At 38.4% G+C, this 26,636-nt stretch overlaps 1 protein-coding gene across 2 annotated transcripts in view; it reads left to right on the top strand.

Annotated features, from left to right (window-relative positions):
* Positions 1-26,636, top strand: part of GABRB3 (gamma-aminobutyric acid type A receptor subunit beta3) — a 379,863-nt gene that overhangs the window by 338,817 nt on the left and 14,410 nt on the right. For both annotated transcript variants that reach the window (XM_023539691.2, XM_064296190.1), the window contains exons 7-8: positions 20,544-20,696; positions 24,599-24,843. In XM_023539691.2, coding sequence (XP_023395459.2) covers positions 20,544-20,696; positions 24,599-24,843 — 398 coding nt within the window. The remainder of the gene's footprint in view (positions 1-20,543; positions 20,697-24,598; positions 24,844-26,636) is intronic.

Genomic DNA, 26,636 nt, shown 5'->3' with positions numbered 1-26,636 from the left:
TATCACTCTTCTGTATGTGCATAAATACAAAAATTATAAATATACAGCCAAATGAATGATCAAAAAGTGAACAATCGTGTAACCACCATCAGGTCAAAAAGTACAATGTTGCTAGCTCCCCAAAAGTCCCCACTATGAACACTTTTAACTTCCTCGCCTCCTGCCTTCCCAAAGGAAACCGTTGTTTTATATCCTTATAGTTTTGTCTGGTTTTGAACTTTAATGGCATAATAGATTTGGGGTTATTTTGTAACTGCCTTCTCTATCTCAACATTAGGTTTGTGAAACCCATCTTGTCACTATGGTTCATCAATTTTCCTTCTGTTGTTACTGTGTAAAGTACATCACAATTTATTTACTGATGGTGGACATTTATGACTAGTGATACCGCAAACATTCTTGTCCATTTTGTGTATGTGTGTGAATGTATGTAAACATAAATGTTGAGTATATATCAAGAAGTGGAATTGTGAATGTTCAAACTTAATTGATTATACTAAACAGTTTTTAAGTGGTTATACCAATTTACGCTCACGCCACTCTCATGAGTTATGCGTGAGAGTTTCCTTTGCCCCACATCCTCAACCAAATTGACATGGAAGTCATCTGATGGGTGTTCAGTAATACCTCATTGTGGTTTTTAACTTCCATTTCTCTGGTCATTAGTGAGGTTGAGCACCTTTTCAAATTGGCTGTTTGGACATACTCTGTGGATTGCTTGTACACGTCTCTTTTGGGAATAGCCTGTCTTTTTCTTCTTAGACTGTAGGAGTTATTTATACGTTCTGGATGCAAGCTTACTTTAGGTTATAGGTGTTACAAAAATTGTCATTTTACATTTAGATACCAGTCTACCTGGAACTGATTTTGGGGAATGGTGTAAGGTATGATCCAGTTCCATTATTTTCCCAGACACCATTTCCCTACAACATCACCTCTTTCACAAATGGAGGATTTGTATGGACATAGATCTGCTTTTAGAATTTCTGTTTGGTGCCTGTCATGAATTGAATCATGTCCCCCCAAAACATCTGTCAACTTGGCTAGGTCATGGTTCCCAGTATTGTATGATTGTCTACCATTTTGTCATCGGATGTGATTTCCCTATGTGTTGTAAATCCTATCACTATGATGTAATGAGATGGATTAGTGGCAGTTAGATTAGATAGTGTCTTAAGCCAATCTCTTTTGAGATATGAAAGAAGGAAGCAAGCAGAGAGACACAGAGACCTCATACCACCAAGAAAGCAGTGCCAGGAGCAGAGCCTGTCCCTTGGATTTGAGGTTCCTGTGCAAAGAATCTCCTAGGCCAAGGGAAGATTGATGACACAGACCATCCTCCAGAGCCGGCAGAGAAAGCCTTCCCATGGAACTGTTGCCCTGAATTTGGACTTGTAGCCTGCTAAACTGTGAGAGAATAAATTTCTCTTTGTTAAAGCCATCCACTTGTGGTATTTCTATTATAGCAGCACTAGATGACTAAGAAAGTGCCATTGGCTCTTTATCCATCTTTGCACCCTTACCTCACTGTGCTAATTATTGTAGCTTTAAGTAGAGCAGAACCTCTCTCTCTCTTTCCTTTACTCTTGGTTTGATTATTCTTGGCCCTTTACGTTTCCATATAAAGCTCAGAATCAGATCATTAATATCCATTTAAAAAATGTTTGGGCTTTTTATTAGGAGTGAATTAGTTAATTAGGTGAAAAGTGACACCTTAATACATCTTCCAATGTCTGTATATTTTACCTCTCCATTTATTTAGGTCTTTTGAAATTTCTCTCAGTAACATTTTCTATTTTTCTGTTTAGAAATCTTGCTCATTTTTGTTAAATTTCCCTAGGCGTTTGATATTTTCTGGTGCTATTACAAATGGTAAAATTTTTAAACTGTAATTTCCAATTTGTGGCTGATTTTAAAAAATATTATGATTTTGTATCGAACAACCTTCCTGAAGTACTTTTTCTTTGTAATAATTTATCTCAGATGGCACCTTTAACTCTTCCTAAACAATGCAGGCACTTTGTTGTTGTTGTCATTGTTAGGTGCCACTGAATCGGTTCCTACTCATAGATACCCTATGACCAACAGTACAAAAGACCGCCCAGTCCTGCTCCATCCTCACAGTCATTGTTACGCTTGAGCCCATTGTTGCAGCTACTGAGTCAATCCATCTTGTTGAGGGACTTCCTCTTTTTCCCTGACCCTCTCCTTTGCCAGGAGTAATGCCCTTCTCTGGTACTGGTCCGTCCTAATGACATTTCCAAAGTATGTGAGGTGAAGTCTTGCCATCCTCACCTCTAATGAGCATTCTGGCCGTACTTCTAAGATTTGTTGGTTCTTCTGGCAGTCTATAGTATATTCAATATTTTTCATCAACAACATAATTCAAAGGCATCTTTCTTATCTTCAGTCTTTCTTATTCGTTGTCCAGCTTTCATATGCATATGAGGTGATTGAAAACACCATGGCATGTTTCAGATGCACCTTAGTCCTTAAAGTGACATCTTTGCTTTTTACTGCTTTAAAGAGATCTATTATTGCAGATTTGCCCAGTGCAATGCACCATTTGTTTTCTTTTTTATTGTTGTTGGTATGTTTTTTCTTTTTGTTCTTTAAGTGAAAGTTTACAATTCAAATCAGTTTCTCATACAAAAACATCCACAGATTGTTATGTGACCCTAGTTACTCTACCTACAATGTGACAGCACACTTCTTTCTACCCTATATTTCCCTTGTCCATTCAACTAGCTCCAGGCTCCCTCTGCCTTCTCATCTCACCTCCAGACAGGAGCTGCCCACATAATCTCACGTGTCCATTTGAGCTAAGAAGCACACTCCTCACCATTATCATTTTATGTCTTATAGTCCAGTCTAATCTTTGTCTGAAGAGTTGGCTTTGAGAATGGTTTTCGTTTTGGGCTAATAGAGAGTCTGGGGGCCATGATCTCTGGGGTACCTCCAGTCTCAGTCAGACCATTAAGTCTGGTCTTTTTACTAGAATTTGAGGTCTGCATCCCACTTTTCTCCTGCTCCATCAGGGGTTCCCTGTTGTGTTCCCTGTCAGGGCAGTCACTGGTGGTAGCTGGGCACCACCTAGTTCTTCTGGTCTCAGGCTGATGGAGTCTCTGTTTTATATGGCCCTTTCTTTCTCTTGGGCTCATATTTATCTTGTGTCTTTGGTGTTCTTCATTCTCCTTTGATCCGGGTGGGTTGAGACCAATTGATGTACCTTAGATGGCCACTTGCTAACTTTTAAGACCCCAGACCCGACTTACCAAAGTGGGTTGCAGAACATTTTCTTAATAAATTTTGTTATGCCAATTGACCTAGATGTCCCCTGAAACCATGGTCCCCAGACCACTGCCCCTGCTATTCTGTACCTTCAAGTGTTTGGTTATATTCAGGAAACTTTTTAACTTTTTGTTTAGTCCAGTTGTGCTTACTTCCCCTGTATTGTGTATTATCATTCCCTTCACCTAAAATAATTCCTGTGTACTATCTAATTGGAAACCCTGGTAGGATAGTGGTTAAGTGCTACAGTTGCTAACCAAGAGGTCGGCAGTTCAAATCCACCAGGCACTCCTTGGAAACGCTATGGGGTGGCTATGAATCGGAATCAACTCCACGGCAGCAGGTTTGGTTTTTGGTTTACTGTCTAATTAGTGAATGCACCTCTCCCTCCCCACCCTCCTAACCATCAAAGAATGTTTTCTTCTTTGTTTAAACCTTTTCTTGAGTTCTCATAATAGTCCTCTCATACGATATTTGACCTTTTGCAACTGACTAATTTCAATCAGCATAATGCCTTTCAGATTCCTCCATGTTATGAGATGTTTCACGGATTCATCATCATTGTTCTCTACCATCACTTGGTATTCCATCATGTGAATACACCATAATTTGTTTATCCATTCATCCGTTGATGAGCACTGTGGTTGTTCCCATCTTTTTGCTATTGTAAACGGTTGTGCAATGATCATGAGTGTGCATATATCTATTTATGTAAAGGCTCTTATTTCTCTAGGATATATTCCAAGGAGTGGGATTGCTTGATCATGTGGTAGTTCTATTCCTAGCATTCTAAGGAAGCACCAAATCAATTTCCAAAGTGGTTGTACCATTTTACATTCATGCCAACAGCGTATAAGTGTTCCAGTCCCTCCACAACCTCTCCAACATTTATTACTTTGTGTTTCTCGGATTAACGCCAGCCTTCTTGGGGTGAGATGGTATCTCATTGTAGTTTTCATTTGTATTTCTCTAATGGCTAATGATCATGAGCATTTCCTCATGTATCTCTTAGCTGCCCCAAAAGTCTTCTTTGGTGAAGTGCTTGTTCATATCCTTTGCCCGTTTTTTAATTGGGTTATTTGTCCCTCTGTTGTTGAGGTTTTGCAGTGTCTTGTGGATTTTAGAGATTAGACACTGATTGGATTTCTCACAGCCAAAAAATTTTTCCCAGTCTGTAAGTTGTCTTTTTACTCTTTCCGTGAAGTCTTTGGATAAGCATAAGTGTTTGATTTTTAGGAGCTCCCAGTAATCTAGTTTCTCTTCTGGTGGTTGTGCATCATTAGTAATGTTTTGTATTCTGTTTATGCCATGTATTAGGGCTACTAGCGTTGTCCCTATTTTTTCTTCCATAATCTTTTTCATTTTAGATTTTATATTTAGATCTTTGATCCATTTTGAGTTAGTTTTTGTGCATGGTGTGAGGTGTGGGTCTTGTTTCACTTTTTTGTAGATGGATATCCAGGTACGCCAGCACCATTTGTTAGACCGTCTTTTCCCCATTTAATGTACATTGGGCCCTTGTCAAATATCATTGGCTCATAGCTGGATGAATTTATGCCTGGACTCTTAATTCTGATCCATTGATCTATGTACCTGTTGTTGTACCAGTACCAGGCTGTTTGGACTACTGTAGCGGTATAACAGTTTCTAAAATCAGATAGTGTGAGGCCTCCAACTTTGTTCTTCTTTTTCAGTAATACTTTCCTTATCCAGGGCCTCTTCCCTTTCCATATGAAGTTGGTGATTTGTTTCTCCATCTCATCAAAAATGATATTGGAATTTGGATCAGGATTATATTGTATTGCTTTGGGTAGAATTGACATTTTCACAATGTTAAGTCTTCCTATACATGAGCAAGGTATGTTTTCCACTATATAGGTGTCTTTCGGTTTCTTGCAGTAGTGTCTTGTAGTTTTCTTTGTATAGGTCTTTTAAGTAACTGGTTAGTTTATTCCTAAGTATTTTATCTTTTTGGGAGCTATCGTAAATGGTATTGATTTGATGATTTCTTCTTCAATGTTCTCTTTGTTGGCGTAGAGGAGTCCAACTGATTTTTGTATGTTTATCTTCTATCCTGATACTTTACTGAAATCTTCTGTTAGTTCCAGTAGTTTTCTTGTGGATTCTTTAGGGTTTCCTGTGTATAAGATCATGTCAGCTTCAAATAGAGATACTCTTACTTCTTCTCTACCAATTTGGATGCGCTTTATTTTTTTTCTAGTCTAATTGCTCTGGCTAGGACCTCCAACATGATGTTGAATAAGAGTGATGATAAAGGGCATCTTATCTGGTGTCCATTCTCAAGGGGAATGCTTTCAGACTCTCTCCATTTAGGATGATGTTGGCTGTTGGCTTTGTATAAATGCCCTTTATTATGTTGACGAACTTTCCCTCTATTCCCATTTTGCTGAGATTTTTTTTTTTATTGTGAATGGTTGTTGGACTTTGTCAAATGCCTTTTCTGCATCGATTAATAGAATCATGTGGTTCTTTTTTTTATGTGGTGGATTACACTGATTGTTTTTCTAGTGTTGAATCATCCATGCATACCTGGTATGAATCCTGCTTGGTCATGGTGGATTATTTTTTTGATATGTTGTTTAATTCTATTGGCTAGAATTTTGTTGAGGATTTGCACATCTAAGTTCATGAGGGATATTGGTCTGTCATTTTCTTTTCTTGTGGTGTCTTTACCTGGTTTTGGTGTCAGGGATATGCTGGCTTCATAGAATGAGTTTGGGAGTATTCTGTCCGAGTGGTGTTAACTCTTCTCTGAATGTTTGGTAGAATTCTCTAAAGTCATCAGGGTTAGGGCTTTTTTTTGTCGGGAGTTTTTTAATTACTTGTTTTCAATCTCTTCTTTTGTTATAGGCTTATTTAATTGCTCTACCTCTGTTTGTGTTAGTTTAGGTAGGTAGTGCATTTCTAGTAATTGTCCATTTCCTCTAGGTTTTCAAATTTGTTAGAATACAAGCTTTCATGGTATTCTGTCATGATTCTTTTAATTTCAGTTGGGTCTGTTGTGATATCACCCATCTCATTTCTTGTTTGGGTTATTCTCCTGTTTTTCTTTGGTCAGTTTGGCCAGTGGTTTATCGATTTCATTGATCTTTTCAAAGAACAAGCTTTTGATCTTGTTAACTCTTTCAATTGGCTTTCTTTTCTCTATTTCATTTAATTCTGCTCTAATTTTCATTTTCTGCTTTCTTCTGGTGCCTAAGGGTTTCTTTTGCTGTTCTCTATTTGTTCAAGTTCTTGGGTTAATTTTTTGGTTTTAGCCCTTTCTTCTTTTTGGATGTGTGCATTTACTGCCATAAATTGACCTCTGAGCACTGCTTTAGCTGTGTCCCAAAGGTCCTGGTAAGGTGTGTTTTCATTCTCATTTGATTCTCTGAATTACTTTAAAAAAAAAAAAAATTTTTTTTTTTTTTTGAATTACTTTATTACGTCCTTAATTTCTTCTATAACCCAGTAGTTTCTGAGCAAGGTGTTGTTCAGTTTCCATATGTTTGATTTATTTTTTTCCCTTTCTTTTTCTGATATTGTTTTCTACTTTTATGGCTTTATGGTCAGAAAAGATGCTTTGTAATATTTCGATGTTTTGAATTCTGTTAAGCCCTGCTTTATGGCCTAATGTGTGGTCTATTCTGGAGAATGTTCCATGTTTATTGGAAAAGAAAGTATACTTGGCTGCTGTTTGGTGGAGTGTTCTGTATATGCCTATGAGGGCAGGTTGGTTGGCTGTGGCATTTAGATCTTCTGTGTCTTTTTTGAGGTTTTTTTCTGGATGTTCTGTCCTTCACTGAAAGTGGTGTGTTGAAGTTTCCTACTATTGTTCTGGAGCTGTCTAGCTCTCTTTTCAATGCTGTTAGAGTTTGTTTTATGTATTTTGGAGCCTTGTCATTGGGTGTATAAATATTTATCACGGTTATGTTCTCCTGGTGTATTGACCCTTTAATCATTGTATAGTGTCCTTCCTTATGCTTTGTGGTGGATTTTACTTTTAAGTCTATTTTGTTAGAAATTAATATTACCATTCCTGCTCTTTTTTGATTGTTGTTTGCTTGATATATTTTTTCCATCCTTTGAGTTTTAGTTTGTGCCTTTAAGTCTAATGTGTGTCTCTTGTAGGCAGTATATAGGCAGTTTTTTTAATCCATTCTGCCACTCTCCCTCTCTTTATTGGTACATTTAATCCATTTGCGTTCTGCATAAATATCGATAAGTATGAGTTTAGTGTTGTCATTTTGATGTCTTTTTTGTGTGTATTGTTGACAGTTTCTTTATTCCACTTAATTTCCTGTGCTGAGTCATTTTTATGTATTTTTTCATCATTTTTGTTGTTGATTTTGTTTCTGCTTAGTCTTTGTTTTTCTTTTGATGTGTAGGATTGTTTGTTTCCTTTGTGGTTACCTCAGTATTTACCCCTATTTTTCTAAGTTTAAATCAATCTTTTATTTTTTTATATTGCCTTCACTGCCTCTCCATATGAAAGATCTATGACTACATTTATTGGTCCCTCTTTTTGTTTTAATGTTGTCATCTTTTACATAACAACGTCTCTGTTTCTCTGTTTTGGGTGTTTTAGCTTTGATTTATTTTTGTGATTTCCCTATCTGGGTTGATATCTGGTTGCTCTTGCTTTGTTCTAGTTTTGGGTTGTTACGTTACTGACTTTCTAAGCAGAGGACTCCCTTTAGTATTTCTTATAATTTGGTTTTTTTTTAAATTCTCTAAACTTCTATTTATCTGGAAATGTCCTAATTTTGCCATACTTGAGAGACAGTCTTCCTGGATATATAATTCTTGGCTGAACATTTTTTTTTTTTTCTTTTCGGGCTTTATATATGTCATTCCATTGCCTTCTTGCCTGCATGACTTCTGCTGAGTAGTCTGAGTTTAGTCTTAGTGACTCTCCTTTGTAGGTGACTTTTTCTGTATCCCCAGCTGCTCTTAAAATTCTCTCTTTATCTTCAGTTTTGGAAAATTTGATTATAGTATGTCTTGGTGACTTTCTTTTGGGATCTACCTTGTGTTGGGTGTCATGAGCATCCTGGATAGATACCTTTCAGGATATCAGGGAAATTTTCTGCCAACAAATCTTCAAAAATTCTCTCTGTATTTTCTGTTATCCCCCTTTCTACCTGTTCTGGTACTCAAGTCACTTGTAAGTTATTCCTCTTGATACAGTCCTACATGATTCTTAGGATTCCTTCATTTTTTTTATTGTTTTATCTGATTTTTCCTGAAATATGTTGGTGTCTAGTGCTTTATCTTTAGTATCACTAATCCATGGCCTCAATTCTGCTCTTATGACTTTTGTCGAATTGTCTAATTCTGAAATTTCATTGTTAATCTTGTGAATTTCTGTTCACTGCCTTTCTGTGGATTTTTGCAGCCTATTAAATTTGTCGTTATGCTCTTGTCTAATCTACTTCAGTTCCTCTAATGCTTGTATGTGCATTCCCTGGCTTGTTCTTCATTTTGCCTGATCTCTTTCCTGATCTCTTGAAGAGTTTTATATTAATCTTTTTTTATTCTACTTCCAGTAATTCTAGGAAGTTCTCTTCTTCTGGAAGTTTTCTCGAGTCTTCGTTTTGGGAGCTTGCTGAAGCCATCATGGTCTCCTTCTTTAAGTGATTTAATATTGACAGCTGTCTCCAAGCAATCAATGTTATTGTATTTATTTATTTTATGTTTGCTTACTGTATCCTAGCTTCTTGTTTTGTTTTATTTTGATATCCCCAAGTAGGCTGCTTGAGTGATCTGGTTTGATTATTGGCGTTTTTGAAGCTCTAATGTCCTGTTATCAGGTGGTTAGAGCTGTTACCAGGTAGGTGAACCCAGGAGTCTGTTCACTTTTCTTGTATGGATTCAGGTCAGGTGTCCAGATAGTCACCAAGTGTGTGGTGCAGACTCTCTCCTGCAGTCCTAGACTAGCACGGATGTTTGGTGTAGGCAGAGGTACCTTGGTACATTAGGGGGCCACACATTGAACAAGGCAGGGAGCTGACAACCATCCCTGAATGTCTGTGAGGAAAGCATCTCCCTGTTCCCTAGGGCATGTAAGTGGGTGGGTTTTCCTTCCAGACTATGGGCACCCAGTGCTGTTGGCTGTAAGGACTAGGAGGCACCATTTATTTTTGGACCCCTGTCGTGGATGGCTAGGTTTCATGGGTGGAGCCACCAGTCCTCAGGTCCATGATTTGCATAGGTAAGGACCCTGCTTAATAGGCAGAGCAGTGTCAAATGGCATGAACTTACCTCCCCACCATGGAGCTGAGATAGTTGAAGTTAGACTTCAGGAATATACCCTGTTGTACTGTGCTAATGGGGGCCTATGCTGTGGAAATGTGCCCACACAGGTCTATGCAGAGCTGAAATGCCTTCAAAGTCTGTGGACTCGTTATGCCTGTGTGTAGGCAAAGGTTCTGTTTCTGTCCTGAGTTCCCGGCTTAGGGGAGGCAGCAGATTATTTTTTCCCTGTTTGTTAATTTGTTCCCTCTCCAAGGCCAGGAGAATGGCTCAGAACATGTGCAAAGTCCTTCTACCAACCCAGGGAATGCAGTTGGTGGGGACCCAGTGCAGAACAGGGAGGGAGCAGGTAAGTGGGTGAGAGATTTTTCTTAAAGGTGTACTTTTGGATCATAGTAGGTTAAACACAAGGTACTTATTGTTTGCAGGTTGTTCTGGAGGGTTGAACAGACTCTCGTGCGTTTGGCCTCTCCCAATGTGGAAAGTGCATCCCAAATGCCTCTGCTTGCCTCACTACACTCATGGCAGCAATGGAATTGGCCTGCAGGGTGCCGGTTCCCACTGTGTCTGGTCTGGCAACTCCTTGCTGCTTCCGAACCATTTCTTCCTCCTCCTGCCTCTCAGTCCAATTCCTCTACTTTGCCTTTGATATTCATGGCTCCTAGCTTGTCATATATAATTAATTCACTTTTTTTTTTTTTTTTTTGGTTTTTGTTGTAAGAGGAACCACAGGAAGCATCAGGCTACTCCTCCACCTTGGCCCCACCTCTGCCATTTGATTTCTTGACTGCTGCTTCCATAGGCGTTAATTGTGGATCCAAGTAAAAGAAAATCCTTGACAACATCAATCTTTTCCCCATTTATTGTGATCTTGCTTATTGATCCAGTTGTTGGGTTTTTTTTTTTTTTTTTCTTTATCTTGAGGTGGAATCTGTATTGAAGGCTGTGGTCTTTGGTCTTCATAAGTAAGTGCTTCAAGTCCTCTTTGTTTTCAGCTAACCAGGTTGTGTCATCTGCATATCACAGGTTGTTAATGAGCCTTCCTCCAATCCTGATGCCGCGTTCTTCATATAGTGCAGCTTCTCAAGTTATTTGCTCAACTTACAGATAAGTATGGTGAAAGGGTATAGTCCTGATGCACACCTTTCTTGACTTAAAACCAAGCAGTACCCTCTTGTTCTGTTCTAACAACTGCCTCTTGGTCCAAGTACAGGTTCCTCATGCGCACAGTTAAGTATTCTGGAATTCGCATCCTTCACAATGTTATCCATAATATATTATGATCCAGACAGTCGAATGCCTTTGCATAATCAATAAAACACAGGTAAACATCTTTCTGATATTCTGTGCTTTCAGTCATAATCCATCTGACATCAGCAATGATATCCCTGGTTCCATGCCCTCTTTTGAATCCAGCTTGGCTTTCTGGCTATTCCCTGTCAATTCACTACTGCAACTGTTTTTGACTCATCTTCAGCAAAATTTGACTTGTATGTAAAATTAATGACGTTGTTAAATAATTTCCTCATTCTTTTGGAATTGTACAAATATGGATCTCTTCCACCTGGTTGACTAGGTAGCTGTCTTCCAAATTTCTTGGTATAGGTGAGTGAGTGCTTCCAGTGCTTCATTCATTTGTTGGAACAGCTCAATTGGTATTTTGTCAATTCCTAGAGCCTTTTTTTTAGCCAATACCTTCAGTGCACCTTGAACCTCTACTTTCAGTACCATTGATTCTTGATCATATGCTCCCTCTTGAAATGATTGTCAACCAGTCCTTTTCGGTACAGTGACTCTGTGTATTCCTTCTGTCTTCTTTTGATGTTTTCTGCATTGTTTAGTATTTCCCCCCATAGAATCCTTCAATGTTGCAACTCAAGACTTGTGTTTTTTCAGCTTCAGAAATGCTGAGCATGATCTTTGCTTTGGATTTTCTAACTCCAGGTCTTTGCACATTTCATTATAGTACTTTGTCTTCTTTAGCCACCCTTTGAAATCTTCTGTTCAAGTCTTTTATTTCAAAATTTCTTCCATTCGCTTTAGCCCCTTGATGTTCAAGAGCAAGTTTCAGAGTCTCTTCTGACATCCATTTTGGTATTTTTTTTTCTTTCTTGTCTTTTCAGTGACTTCTTACTGTCTTCATGTATGATGTCTTTGATGTCATTCCACAACTCATCTGGTCTTTGGATATTAGTGTTCAGTGTGTCAAATCTGTTCTTGAGATGGTCTCTAAATTCAGGTGGGATATACTCAAGATCATACTTTGGCTATCATGGTCTTGTTCTAATTTTCTTCATCTTCAACTTGCATATAACCAGTTGATAGTCTGTTCCATAGTCAGCCCCTGACCTTATTCTGACTGATGATATTGAACTTTTCCATCATCTCTTTGCACAGACGTAATTGATTTAATTCCTGTGCATTCCATCTGGTGAGGTCTATGTGTATAGTTGTTATAGGTTGTTGAAAAGAGGTATTTGCAGTGCAAACACCTTAGTATACTTGAACTTCACATTTCCTTTTTCTGAGGTATATATACTATTGTCTTTATGTATTGTAATTTTACATATAATTTAAACCCCACACGTTGTTATTGTTGTTTCTGCATCTCCATTTGTGAATGTTTTTCTTCTGTCTAAGGAAAACCTTTTTTAAAATATTTTCTTTAGTGTTGGTCTCCAGTAACAAATTTCTGTCAGTTTTTTTTTTTTTTTTTAGATCTGAAAATGGCCTGCCTTACATTATATTTGGGGCCCTAGGGTAATTCTTGTAGGATGTATTTACAGGTTGTGGAATCCTAGCTTGGAGACCTTTTGTTCTTCTACATTTGAAGGTACTTTTTCATTGTCTCTGGCTTCTTTTGTTTCTATTGAGAAGACACTTGTTGGTCTAATTGGTGCTACTTTGAAAGTAATATATTTTTTCTTACCCCTCTAGATGCTTTTAAGATCTTTTTCTCTTTGATTTAGGTTTTCATTGATGTTATTATGATGACCAAGATGTGGTTTTCTTTATAATTATTCTTCTTGGGGTTATGGAGAATCTTGAATCTTTGGCTTAATGTTTTTCAAAAGTTTTGGAGCATTGTCGGTAATCTTCTCTTCATCTATTAATTTTACTCCATTTTCTGTCTCTTGTAGAAGTCCAATTGTACACATTTTAGACTTTCTGTTTCTCACACTCTTCTGTATTTTTTATATTTTTTCAAATCATGTTTCATGCTAGAAATGTTCTTCTGACTTATCTTTCAGTTCAAAAATTCTCTCCTCATCAGTGTCTAACCTGTTATTATCCATTGAAAAATTATAGAAATAATTTGAAGTCTTCTTAAAACATAGGAGAGGACCTATGTTTGCTCTGGTAGGTGGCTAGAATCAGTAGTAATCAATGATAAGCTTTATCCACTTCTGGGATTTACATAATCCTGATTTATGACTTAGCCCTTGTGCATGGTCAGCATTCTCAGACTTTTGTATTGGACCTAAATGTGTGTCCTGCTTACCAAGAAATTTGAGATGTACAGTTTCTGCCAAATGAAATTTACTCCTAACTTCCCATCTTGGAAAGAGCACTTAGGGTCTGAACTCTAAGTGTAAGGGGTTTAATATGGCTCCCCTTCTTGATAGCCTCTGTCTTCAGTTTTTGTCCCCTGTATTCCCTCCCATAAGTTTGTTGAATGCTCTGGTTAACTTCTCATTTTTTCTCTTCTAGAATCAAAACCGACCTGAAAGACAGGGCTCATGTCTCTGTTTCTTTCTCCCTGATCTTGACCCAGATTTTTACTGGCTTGTTGTCTCTCTGATGCATTCAAGAAGCTGTATTTAAATTTGTCTTTTTTTTTTTTTAAGTAACTTCCAGTAAAAGTGTTACCTAGTATACAATCCCTTAAGAACATGATTTCTTTTTTACCCTTCTGTGGCTTTAAAAAAAAAATTACAACTGTTTTAATATTTAATTATTATATAGTTTGGGCTATTAATAGGAAAGAAGAAAATTTAGAACACATTTCATACTATCATATTTCAGAAAACATAAATCACTTAATTCTGTGTTTCTGATAACATTATATACACGAACATTTATTCAGAACAATATGCTATAGAGGAATGTACTCTAAAGCTCAAAGTCAGGAGATCTAAGTCTTTTATTATAATAATAACAACCTGTGAAAATATGAGCAAAGCACTTGAATAGCAAGGAAGTAAAAGGATCAGTTTAAAAGAAATGCTAGACTTGATTCATTTCAACAAATATATTCAACTAACAGTTAAAACCTGTTGCTGTCAAGTTGATTCCAACTCATAGCAACCCTATAGGACAGAGTAGAACTGCTCCATAGGGTTTCCTTGGAAAGGCTTTGAACTGCGAACCTTTTGATAAGCAGCCGAGCTCTTAACCACTGCACCACCAGGGCTACAAAGAGCCCTGTAAATATTGTTTTTGACACAAAGATCACCAGACTGTGGTTCAAGCTTTTGTACTGGTCCTGAATGCGTATCCTATTAAGTAGAAAATTTGGAATATACAGGTTCTGCCAAATCTGAAATTTACTCTTAACTTTCTAGTTTTCTTTGCGTTGAAGGGGTGAGACTTTTGTTTGATGTGTGAAGAACAGATTGTTTAAAGTGCTTCTTTAATTATGCAATGTTTTTCGTTCTATTCTTTTTCTGGGGTGCATTTGGACTATGATCTATTCTGACTTTATTTCAAAATAACATCTGCCAGGATTGGATAAAAGAAAAAGAGAAAAATCCAAAAATGAATGATGATGAATCATTTCAGTTAAGATTTATGAATTTTCTATCTTCAAAAATCAATTTTCAAAATACTGTCTTGCATCTTCATTAAAGTTACTGTTTTTTTTTTTTTTTAATCTACACTTCCTACAGTTGGTACATGCACTTAAGCTTCTCGAAAGTCTGTTAAAAAATTCAAGCTTTAGTTTTTACTAAACCAAAGCCTTGTGATCAAACTACTGGCCATTAACCCAGTGCTGTCGAGTCGATTCTGACTCATAGCGATCCTATAGGGCAGAGTAGAACTGCCCCATAGAGTTTCCAAGGAGCGCCTGGTGGATTTGAGCTGCCGTCCCTTTGGTTAGCAGCCGTAACACTTAACCACTGCGCCACCAGGGTTTCCTACTGTCCATTAGGCCTATAAATAACATCTACTATGGGTCTTTTTTTTTTTTTTTTATGGGTCTAGAAGGACTCCCTGGGTAGTGGAAACAGTAAAGTATTTGACTAATAACCGCAAGTTTAGCAGTTCAAACCCATCTAGAGGCACTGCTGAAAAAGTTCTGGTGATCTACTCCCAAAAACTCCATGAAGTGCGGGTCTACTCTGTAGCACGTGAGGTCTAGAAAAGAAATTATGTGAAATATTTACAGACGGGATTACCATCTGTTTTTCAATTGTAATTTAATCTAATCTTAAATTCAAGAAACAGTTCCCCACCCTTTTTCCATTGATTTTTGTTAAAAGGATCTTTAGAGACCATTCACCTGAGGTTCCTACCTAGATACTACCCCAAATCCCTCAGTACGAAACGGTGGGACCAAAGGAAGCTCACTCACAGTGCCACAGGAGGTTAATTATTTCAACTTGTTGCTGTGAAATTTCCCTTTCTTAAGGGCCTCTGAGTTATGAAGCAAGTCTCACCCCCAAAGCCAGATTTCTTCAGAACTTAAGTATACCTCTTGACAAAAATAATTCTCTCCTACCTTCATCTTATGGAACTTTTTTTAAGACCTGCAGCAAAAGTTTTAAAATGTGTTCAATGGTGAAAATTTTTAAATTCCATAAACCTGAGCACAGAAAACACCAAAGAGAAGAAAAAAAAGGTAAGGAGGAAAGGGCTTGCATTTGTTGAGTGTATTTTGGGCCAGGCATTATGTTTTGTACTTGGTATGAAATAAGCCATTTAATTTCCAGTAAAGTATATGTAGTAGGTATTTTTTTATTAATAAATCTTTATTGAAATATAATTTATGTATCATACAATTCACTCATTTAAAGTGTGTAATTTATTGGTTTTTAGTATTTTCAGTGTTTTGAAACCATCACCACAGTCAAATTTAGAGCATTTTATCACTCCCAAAAGAAAACCTGTATCCGTTAATAGTTACTCCTCATGTCCCTCAAGCCTTCTTTTCTAGCCCTAGGCAGCCACCAACCTACTTTCTGTTTCCATGGATTTGCTTATTTTGGACATTTCTTATCAATGGAATCATACACTATATGGTCTTTTGTGACTGGTTTCTTCCACTTAGTATATTTTGTCAAGGTTCTTCCATGTGGTAGCATGTACCAGTACTTTCTTTTTTCTTTTTTTCAGATGCTAGACATCCAGACTCACAAATGTCTGCAGCAACACATTTTTCTTTTTTTTTTGTCTTCTTAGGAAATTTCCACCACAGTATGCAGCTCATTCTATTCTGTGTCTGTCTGTCTTTGTCTCTCTCTGTCTTTTTCTCTCATATTCTTTTATTTTTATTATGGTAAAATGTGTATAAGACAAAATTTGGCATTTAAACCATTTTTAAGTGTACAATTCAGTAGCATTAATTGCATTCACAATGTTGTGCAAGTACTTCATTTATTTTTGTTGCCAAATAATATTCCATTATATGGATATATCACATTTCGTTTATTGATTTAGGTTGAACATTTAGGTTGTTTCCACTTTTTTGCTGTTACAAATAATGTCGCTATGAACATTCATGTACAAGTTTTTGCATAGACATGTTTTTAGTACTCTTTGGTATACACCTAGGAGTGGAATTGCTGGGTCATGTGGTGATCAGGTTTTCATGGTAACCTTACATTTAACCTTTTGAGGAACTGCCAGCCTGTTTTCAAAAATGGTTGCATTGTTTTACATTCCAATTAGCAGTATATGAGGGTTTCAGTTTCTCCACATCCTGTCCAAAACTTGTTACTATCTGACTTTTTTATTATATCCATCCTCATGGTGTGAAATGATATTTCATTGTGGCTTTGATTTGTATTTCCTCAATGACTAATAATACTGAGGGTCTTTTTAGGTGACTTATTGGCCACTTATCTATCCTCTTTGTAGAGATGTCTATTCAAACCCTTTGACCATTTTGGAGTTATGAGAGTACTTCATAGATTCTTGATACAAATCCCTTATAAGATGTATACTTTGCAAATATTTTCTCCTAAGGTGTGTATTGCTGAACCTGGATCCTTCAAACACTCCTGTCCAATGTCATGTGGTTCAACACTCTGGTTTTACTATGGAGGATCAGAAAGAGAGTCATTGCCCAGTTGAGAAAATTCTTGAAATTAGTTTTTTGAACTGAAGTCCTGTTTTCTCATTCTCTCTTTTACATTTCATATCTCTCTTTTCTTTCATCGATTTTTTTAACAGATAATAAGTTGGCTAGTAAGGAGAGTGAGAAAATTAGTAATACTATTTTGTATTTTAGGTTGTATTATGAAGTAAAATGGTAGATTATAAATGAACCAGACAACATGTTAAAAGGTCCCAAGAGCAGCACCCAGTAAGAGCTCACAGTCTTCCTAGACATTGGTGCAGGAGCCCCCACAATTGTGGGGGTGGGAAAGGAGGCCATGTGCATGTGCTAGCTTTGCGACAGCTGCTAAAGTATCTGCGTGTTGCTTCCTGAATATATGTGAATAGCTCTTATCACATCACAAAGGTGCCATGATACTCTATGTCCATCTTTTATATGAGTTCTTCAAGAATATTAATGCCTCCAAACCAAAAAGACACATTGTTGTCAAGTCTATTCAGACTCGTAGTAACCCTATAGGACAGAATATAACTGCCCCATAGAGTTTCCAGGGAGCGCCAGGTAGATTCGAACTGTCAACCTTTTGGTAGCAGCTGTAGCACTTAACCACTATGCCACCATTTACTTTGGCTGCATAAGGGACCTAGAACCTTATTTTTGATCTTTACTTTTGGTGCATATGAGATAAATGGTTGAGACCAGCATCTTCTGTAGACAGTGTTGTCAAGGAAGCCCTAAATTGGAATGATGCACTTGCTTTTAGGGGCTATGGCCCTGTCTGTTGGCTCAGCACCCACTTGCGAGCCTGACCCCATCTGCATGGGCACACAGGTTTTAGGGCATGTCTGTATTTCCATTGTAATTTTTGAGCTCCTGTTGCTGTTTTGAAGTGTCTACCTTGGTGCAAGTGATTCACTACTCAACTCTAAAGCATTGGCCATTGGCTATGATCGTTCTGGAAGTTTTTCCTACAGACACAGCATTTATTGTGGCTTCAATTCTGCTCATGTAAAGACTTTTCCTGTCAGAGCAACAAAAAGATTTTTATGAACCCTGTAAGTTGCACATAAAATGGCAAAAACCTTTTCCTAGAAAAGCAGGTCTCAGTGTCTCTGGGAACTCTTGTTTATTAACACTCTGAGGCCTTTATCTCTTGGCATCTGGGAAGGCTTGACTTAATACAGCCCTGTTTGGCCATTTACTGTGAAAGCTTTCCTCCCCTACTGCCTGAGGAGTCCTATTCAATCATCAGTGTCCCCTTTCTCACACACCGAAAACTCTCTCCACTAATTGCGATCTTGTGCCCTGGACTGTTTTTCTATCTCAAGTATAGAGCTTGCCTCAGTTTTCCCAACGTCAGTTCTGCATGTGTCTCTCTCTGTCATGGTTCAGAGCTAGTTGAGGGCATAAACTCCATTCTTATCCATCTTTATTTTCTGCTCCACTCACCATCCCCACCTTGGAAACTGGGATGGGATGGGAAGCATACTGAATACCTAAATATTTTGTTGATTTGAAATGATATTTTACTTTTAACAAATAGAATGTATTTACTATGCAAATGTATAAAAAATAGTATATTTTCATAATTCTAAATCCTGTGTTTAATGAGAATCTTGGCAAATTTCCAGAGATTAAGGCATTTTTTTAAATCAATTGGTATTTGCTTCCTCAGGGTTGCTGATAATCTCCCAGGTGTCATGTCACTGGACTTTTACACTGCAGGGAGCAATCTTCACAGCATAGTATCAGTCGTATTTCATTGCGTGGGTGCCCAGGAGCAGTTTTCCTGAAGAAGATGTACTTGGGAAAATGTTAAGCAAGTTTACTTGGAGAATGGAAAGTTGGAGAGTGTAGTAGGTTGCATTATCATTCAAAATACTGATTGCTCTTCCTTAAACACCTGCCTCCTGTGGCATGAGGGTTGATGATAAGACTTTCTTTTGCCAATCAAAGGGAAGGGGACATACATGTGACATTTCCGTGGGTCAGCATGTGGTTCACATACTCCTTTATCTCTTGTCATAATCTCCAGCAGTGCCCCAACGGAGGAACCTAAGTGTATATGTAGCACAAGAGAGAAAATAGAAATTTCTGTTGTTGTAAGCTAGTGAGATTTTGGGAGGCCATTTGTTACTGCAGCATAAGGCAAACTATCCTGCCTAGTATAGGGACTACTCCAGGTACAGTGGAGGTAGCGAGGCATATCTGAAGCAAGGAGAAGCAAATGATAAGTGCTATGAAATACATTTACTATTTGTGTTTGCCACGGGATTGTAAACTAAGACCCAATAAAGACATTAAATTTACTTCAATAACGATATGAAGTTGCCATGGGATTGCAAACTAAGATCCAGTAAAGATGTTGAACATTTTGGGTATCAAGCTCACTAACGAGTCACACAAATAAAACAAATACTCCTATTTTCATTCATCCTGCATACAGAAGTATTTATTGATAATCTATGGTGTTGTAGACTTTTATCTAGGCATTGTAATGTATAAAAAATCCATTGTATTACAAACTCTGCCTTGGGGACTGACAACTGACTAAGGAAGCTCTCACTTTAGTAAATATAACAATTATACTTAAAATGAGAAGGAAACTTCAAAAGGGTGATCACTTACATTTGGAGAAAAGAAGAAGAGATTCATAGGAGATGTGGCATTTGATCAAGGTCGTGGAGGAAAGAACTTGTTTTAAGGAGAGAATGGTGGGTTCCAAATCAACTCAAAAGCATTGGGAGGATGTGGGAATCTCATGGAAGAGAAAACCATCCCAAGCAGAGGTAGAGGAGGAGCCAAGGAAGTTGATGACTAGAGAAGGTCATTGGGTTTTCACTGGTTGACTTCAAAGCAGCTTCATTAGAATACAAAAGATAAGGAGCCTGGAGGATTGGAACTGATTAAGGAGTTAATAAATAGAAGTCATTCTTGCCTTGCTCCAAGCAAAACTAAACAAAACAAAACAGATAAGGCAACTATAAAACTAAATGTGGCAGACTTCAGGGGCTATTTTCTCAGTCTTTAATGGTGGTGGTGGTGGTGGTGGTTGTGATGGGTTCCAAGGAGTGCTGAGCGAGCGAGGTGTCCATATCAAAGGATTAGTGCTAGGGTTTGCATACAAGAATAACCAGGTGTGTCTCCAAGCCCCCTTCACTGCCTTTCCTGTGGTCAGAGACAGCATCTCAGAACAAACCATGGCTTTCTCTGGGACAAGAGCTGCTTCTCCAGTTTCCAGGTGACCCCTGAGCAATACCACCCAGTCTAGGGTCAAGGCCTCCAATGCCTTTGACATAAAGGGTGTGTAACCAGTTGCTCCGGATGCACTGAGAGGACAACTGATAAAAGCCAGTTTGTCCACTAATCCATGAGTCAAATCTCCTGCTGACAATGGAGAAAAAGGGGACAGTTGTTAATAAAAAGATATACAAGATATTTGGCATCATTTTTTATTCTAATCTAAACTTTTCCAGAGTTTTCCAGGGATGGTTCTGGAGCATTTAGCCCTAGCTGGGTGTCCTCAACATCACTTTATACACAGACTGAAGTACCCCACCCTTCCCAGGCCCTTATAGATACCATTAGGCAAACAGCAGGCAAACAGAGACAACCCAGTGCCTCAAGTGCATAGTGTTGACCATGGATGTCAAAGCACCCTGTTTGGGTGGGTGTGTCCTTCCTGCAGTTAATGACCCTTGTTTTTCTGCCGCAGGTGCCTATCCTCGACTTTCACTGAGCTTTCGGTTAAAGAGAAACATTGGATACTTCATCCTTCAGACTTACATGCCCTCTATACTGATCACGATTCTATCCTGGGTGTCCTTCTGGATCAATTATGATGCATCTGCTGCTAGAGTTGCCCTCGGTATGTGTCATTTTGAAATGTTATTCTAAAATGTAGAGTAACGGTATCATTACAGTATTAAGAGAGTTCATAAAGCTAGAGCTCAACACCTTTTTTTTACATCATTACACCCATCTTGCCTATACGGTCACGTTTTATCTTGAAACATCAATTTCATGCACGATTCCCTTGATGTGTTAATTTAATTATAAGGTTCAGATGTGAGTTTTCATGCCCATGAAAGGGAAAGTATGCTTGCAGAATATTTGCATAATAAAGTATTTTTGACAGTAATTTTAAAGCAAGGAGTAACATCTCCTATTCAAAATTATTCTGTGGCCCAGAAAGAAGACTTGATTAATTGTGCATTCTTATTTTTCAACTCAGAAAAAACAGTCAAATATTATAGCATATAATTGGAATTACACAACTTAATAAGTATTAAAATATGTAGTTAGATTCTGAATGATCCCCAAGAGTGCTAGAAATCTTTTCTGGCCGTTGGTCATTTGACAGATGGATTGTCAGCCTGTGTATAATATATACTGTACATTATAATATTATTTGTAGTTTTCTTATCTACTCAGCTGATTATTATGAAACTGCGTCACTGAGTGGCTGTGCACAAGGCGTGCCTTTGTGCCCACTGGGGTCGCAGGCGGGCTGTGTCTGCACAGAGGGATGCTCTGAAGAGAGCCATATGGGTGCCCTTCTGCTGCCTCAGGGCTCTGTGGACCTTTGGTTGGGGCAACTTGAGCCTGCTCTTCTTCTTCAGTGGAGAAGGAGGTGCTGGCTCTGCAGGCAGCTGTGCTGTGCGCTGTGCATGCTCCTGAGGGTTCGAGGCTCGTACTGGCCACACATCAGACCTCAGTGATGCTGAGCTGCTGGTTTTGGAACCAACCACCATTGCAAGGTTGGAACTGGTGACTCAGTGGTCTTACTCAAAAATTTGAAGTCCACGACCAGTGAATAGCATTATCAGTCCTTTAGAAAGTGACAGTTTATGTTACTATAATTTAGGCTCCATTACTTTGGTCGCAAAGCAGAGACATAAAATCTGTTTTAACTAAATGATTCAAATAAATTATAGTTTTATTTCATAATTATCCTTATAAATGCAGTTTTTCTGATGCAACATTTCATTAATACAATCTAAATAAGAAATAATTTAAGGCTAACAACTAGAAGAAAAATGTATCAGCCTGGTGCATGCATAAGAAATGCAGAGACCACAACCCTATCAGTCTCTTGTATCACAAGATGGTGGAGCCCTTCAGGGAGCACACGGGACGATGAGGCAGAGGTACAGAGCCTAGGCTTTGAGGAGGAACACTAGAGATTTCTAAAGAGCTATTCTACAGTGGTGGTAATAATATGATTATTTCTTGTAGTTGTTATTGTTAATAATGCCAGTCATGACTTATTAGGCACATCACCAAGTGCTTTCAGTATTACAGTGTACTCCATAACAGCCCAGACAATGAAACAAGCCCACTGGGGATTATTCAGGTTGCCGGCTAGGAAGCAACAGAGCTGAGCCTTGGCCTGGGCCATGTGGTTTCACTATTTAGGCTGGGACCACCCAGTCTGCACTCCATTAGGAGGTGAAATGACGGAAGAATTAGGAAAAGTGCATCAGCCTTTTAAGCCAAGAGCTCATGTGAACCAGAACGAGAAAGACCAGAGCATTCACTTCCAAACCTTACCACATCCATGTCAGTGCAAGAGCCAACTGGAGAGGCAGGGCAGCAGCCAACGCAAACAATTAGGCTGCCCAGAGCTATTTTAAACAGAAAAAAAAAAAAAAAGTAGCAGGAGCAACATTACAACATTTTGGAATAATGGTGAGAACACATAATTTTTTTAGCATTTGCATGGTGTTTTCACAGTTATTTGTAAACTGTAATTATGTCATTGCCATTTTCAAATTTAAAAGCTCCCCAGATGCATATGAATGTTATGTTTAAAGGAGAATCTTAAAATATTCTGACTACCCTAAGAGATCATGGATTGCAGTTACTATACATAAAAACAGTCTCAATTCTTCAGTTCTCCTGTGTTCCCTTAGTATAAGTTCAGGGATCAGTTGGAGAGAGCCCGGGTGTCTCTGAGAGAGCACTCCTCCTTGTTCTACCAGGGGCTTGCGGTAAGCTCAGCCTGCAGCCTCAAGGTCCTCTTTGTGGCTTCCTTCCTTTGAAAGCCTCTTTTTGGAGGGAAGCCCTGACCCAGCCCACTCTACTAGGTCTGGGGAGCCACATTACAGTCACATCCTGGAGCATCAGTTGTAGGTGACAGAGAACTCCCTCATTGGAGCTGCCTTGCTTTCTTGAGATTTCTCTTTTTGTTTGTTTTTTAGTTTTCATTGTGGTGAAATCTATATAATAAAATATTTGCTATTTCAACCACTTTTACATGTACTATTAGTGACCATTACCACCATCCATTTCCAAATTTTTCTATGACCCTTAACAGAAGCTCGGTGCCCCTGAAACAGTGAGTTCCCCTTTCCCCTCCCTTCCAGTCACCTCTGGTATCAACTAATAGACTTTGGTCTCTATGCATTTGCCTGTTCTCATACAAGTGGGATCATATAATATTTGTGTTTTTGTGTCTGGCTGATTTCACTCAGCATAATGTTTTCAAGGTTCATCCGTGACGTAGCATGCATCAGGACTTCATTTCTCTTTATAGCTGAGTAATATCCCATTGTATGTAGATTCCATATTTTGTTTATCCATTCATCTGTTGATAGACATTTAGGTTGTTTCCACCTATTGGTTCTTGTGAACCTTGAGACATCTTAGTATTTCGAAGTATTATCTCCAAGAGAGCATGCCAAGAGAGACAGTAATTGGAGCATTGTCCCACCAAGAAGTGAGTGCTCTATGCTTTTTCATTCCTGCCAGAGTAGTTTAATTCAACAAGTTCTGGTGATGGCACTGCTGTCCCCTGTTCCCTGTAGCCTCAAATTCTTCAATGCTGAATCTTCGTGTAGCAAGAACTGTGTCCTTTGCTATGGGGGAGCTGCAAAATGTGGTCCCTTCTCTTACATGGTTTTAGTGACTAAACTTATTCTGAATTTACTCACTTTAGTGACTAAGGGAAATATTGACTTTGGGAAACACTGAGATAATTTACAAGATACTACATAAGGAATTTACATAAGGAATTCAACATAATGGCCTAAAAACTAAAAAAAAAAAAAAGGATCTGGTCACCTACCCCAGAGTGTGGTATGATTCTATATTTTGAATACAATACTTTTGACTTCAGCAAATATCTGCTGAGCAGCTTTTATATAAAAGGTTCTTAGGTGCTGGGGGAAACTGCTCTGTTAGGTAATCTACCCTCAGGAGCATCACTCAGCTATTCCTTACTCTTTGAGCCCATGACTGGATCACATCCTTAATAGTAACTTCAGAAAACATTGCTTCATTCCTCGGGCTTCAAATAAGCATGGTAGTAAGAGTTGTCTTCTTACAATCAGGGTCTCACTGATCCCTTACTATAACCGCACATTTCCAGATGTAGACCACACCCCAACTCATCTCTGGGCCTGGTGGACTCCTCCAGACACTCATGTTTTATGTTAAATCCTGGACTTATTTTCATTTCCCCCAATTTTCTTAAAGAGCACGTTCTCCTTTGCTGCCCTAGACACCTCTTCTTCTCTTAACACTCCATCCTCTCTATTGGCAAAACCAACCCATGCGGGCATGGTGCCAGAGCAGAGATGTTGATTCCTATTCACAGGTGGGATGTGCTGCCCAAATCACAAGTTGTATGCTCTATTGCGTTTCTATCACCTGATAATCCATAATTCTCCAATCACCTGAAAATGTGTGAGAAAATTCAAAAGGAAATTGAAAACTGAAGAGCAATGCAGTGAAGCCACCACCTCTCACCTTCTGTTTCTTTTACAGGGATCACAACTGTGCTGACAATGACGACCATCAACACGCACCTTCGGGAGACGTTGCCCAAAATCCCCTACGTCAAAGCCATTGACATGTACCTCATGGGCTGCTTCGTCTTTGTGTTCCTGGCCCTTCTGGAGTATGCCTTTGTCAACTACATTTTTTTTGGAAGAGGCCCTCAGAGGCAGAAGAAGCTTGCAGAAAAGACAGCCAAGGCAAAGAATGACCGTTCAAAGAGTGAGGGCAACCGGGTAGGTGGCTCATTACCTTGACCACACATACCATTCAGGGACACCACCCTGCACCTCACAGCTAGTCAGTCACTACATGTGCATTCATGGCCTTTTGAGTAGGAATTGTATGGTCTTGTTGACAATAATTTGAACTGTTTCCTCATGCAAGTCACTGAATTTTACATAAAACCAAAATTAGTGGAGAAACTGAAGAAGCCAAAATCTTCCCAGTTTCCCATAAAAAGGACATAACCTATGGATACCAGAATTAATAAAACTCTAGGGAATGGAGCCCAAATCTGGCACTCAAAAGCATTTTTTCCAAAATGTTTGAGTATGTATTTGGATGTAAAATTACAAGTTTGATTATACAGCATACTACTATTCTTTCCACAAGGGCTGATGACTCCTTGCTCATACTCCCTAGGACAGGCCACCATCCCTCAGTGTGGAGTTTGGTCAGGAAGCTCCCTGATTGGTCCTGGCCCTGGCTCCTCTCTGGTTTCATTTTGCAAAAAGCCAAGACCATGCAGAGAAGAGTTCACTGCCTTAGGAAGCCTCTGGGCTGTCTCTCCAAGGGCAAAAAAGGATTAAGTTCATCCACCCCCAGCCCAGTTCAACACACTGTTCCATCCCTTCATTATAAAATAACTCAATTATTTTGATGTTCTATCAGTTTATTTTTAATGAAAGCAAGATTTTGTTGTAATTATAAACAATATTTTAGTTAAAAGATGTTATAATTTCTATGTAATATTTATTTTTTCTTCCACCTCTTTCATCACATCAAATTCTCACATAGATATTTCCACCTGTTAGCATATTGAGTCTGTTTTGACCTTCTTTGGTTTTTTTTTTTTTTTTTTTAATTCTTGCTCTTTATCGTGCTCTTACTGCCACCCCATGCATGCGCCTCACGCAGGAGTACAGGCAACTGCTTGGAGCGGTGCCGGTGCCTACAGGCCCAGGGGTGCCACATAGTAGAGACAGGGGTTAATGATGCAAATGGCTTTCGTTCTCTCAGCAAAACATAGAATTGGTCAGAGAAACCCGGAGTTTGTGAATAAAATCAGACTTTTCCATGAGCAAATTATCCTGAATCTCTTACTGGAAAATGGACTCAGCACCACACTTTTCCATTCTAAATAGACCTGCATCCTGCTATGAATACATAACATTTTTTTGTCATATGGTTGCCAAGGAAACGGGAACCCCTCGTTATTAATTCCATCGTGCAGCCACACATGTGTGCAGACACACAATGCTGGTTCCCTAATCCTACTCAACAGCCCTCTTAAATATAAACAGCTTATAAATAAATTTGTTGCCTTTGTGCTTAATGAAACGGTTTAAAACAGGTAAATTGCTTTGCTACAGAAATACCTTTTGAGTGCAAAGCGTAATTAAAAAAATAAAACCCTCTAACATCCACAGAAAAAATTAGCATAATGTAGAATGAATATATTGTAAATCCGATGTAGTTGAAAATTTAAGTTTATTCATAAGACCATTTTTATTGCTTGCTTTTCTGAGAATTTTTTTCTGTTTTCCTGGTAGTTTTGTTAAAGCATTTATGTGTTCACATTTTTAAAAATCTGTAATTGTACATCAACTCATAAGGTTTAAAATAAGCATGCAAAGAAAGGCATGTGTACTAATTCTAAACACATATTTGATACCCATGAAGATAAACATTACAAATTTTTCCCAATGACACCTAAGAATTTAGTGATAATTTTAAGTAGAAATGAGCCTACCAATAAGTTTCTATCAAGGATGAGTTAAAGGAAAGTGAAAAAGAATCACAAATT

The sequence above is a fragment of the Loxodonta africana genome, chromosome 13, assembly GCF_030014295.1.
Source record: "Loxodonta africana isolate mLoxAfr1 chromosome 13, mLoxAfr1.hap2, whole genome shotgun sequence".
In the NCBI taxonomy this organism is placed as follows: Eukaryota; Metazoa; Chordata; class Mammalia; order Proboscidea; family Elephantidae; genus Loxodonta; species Loxodonta africana.
This window is presented reverse-complemented; position numbering and strand designations above follow the sequence as displayed.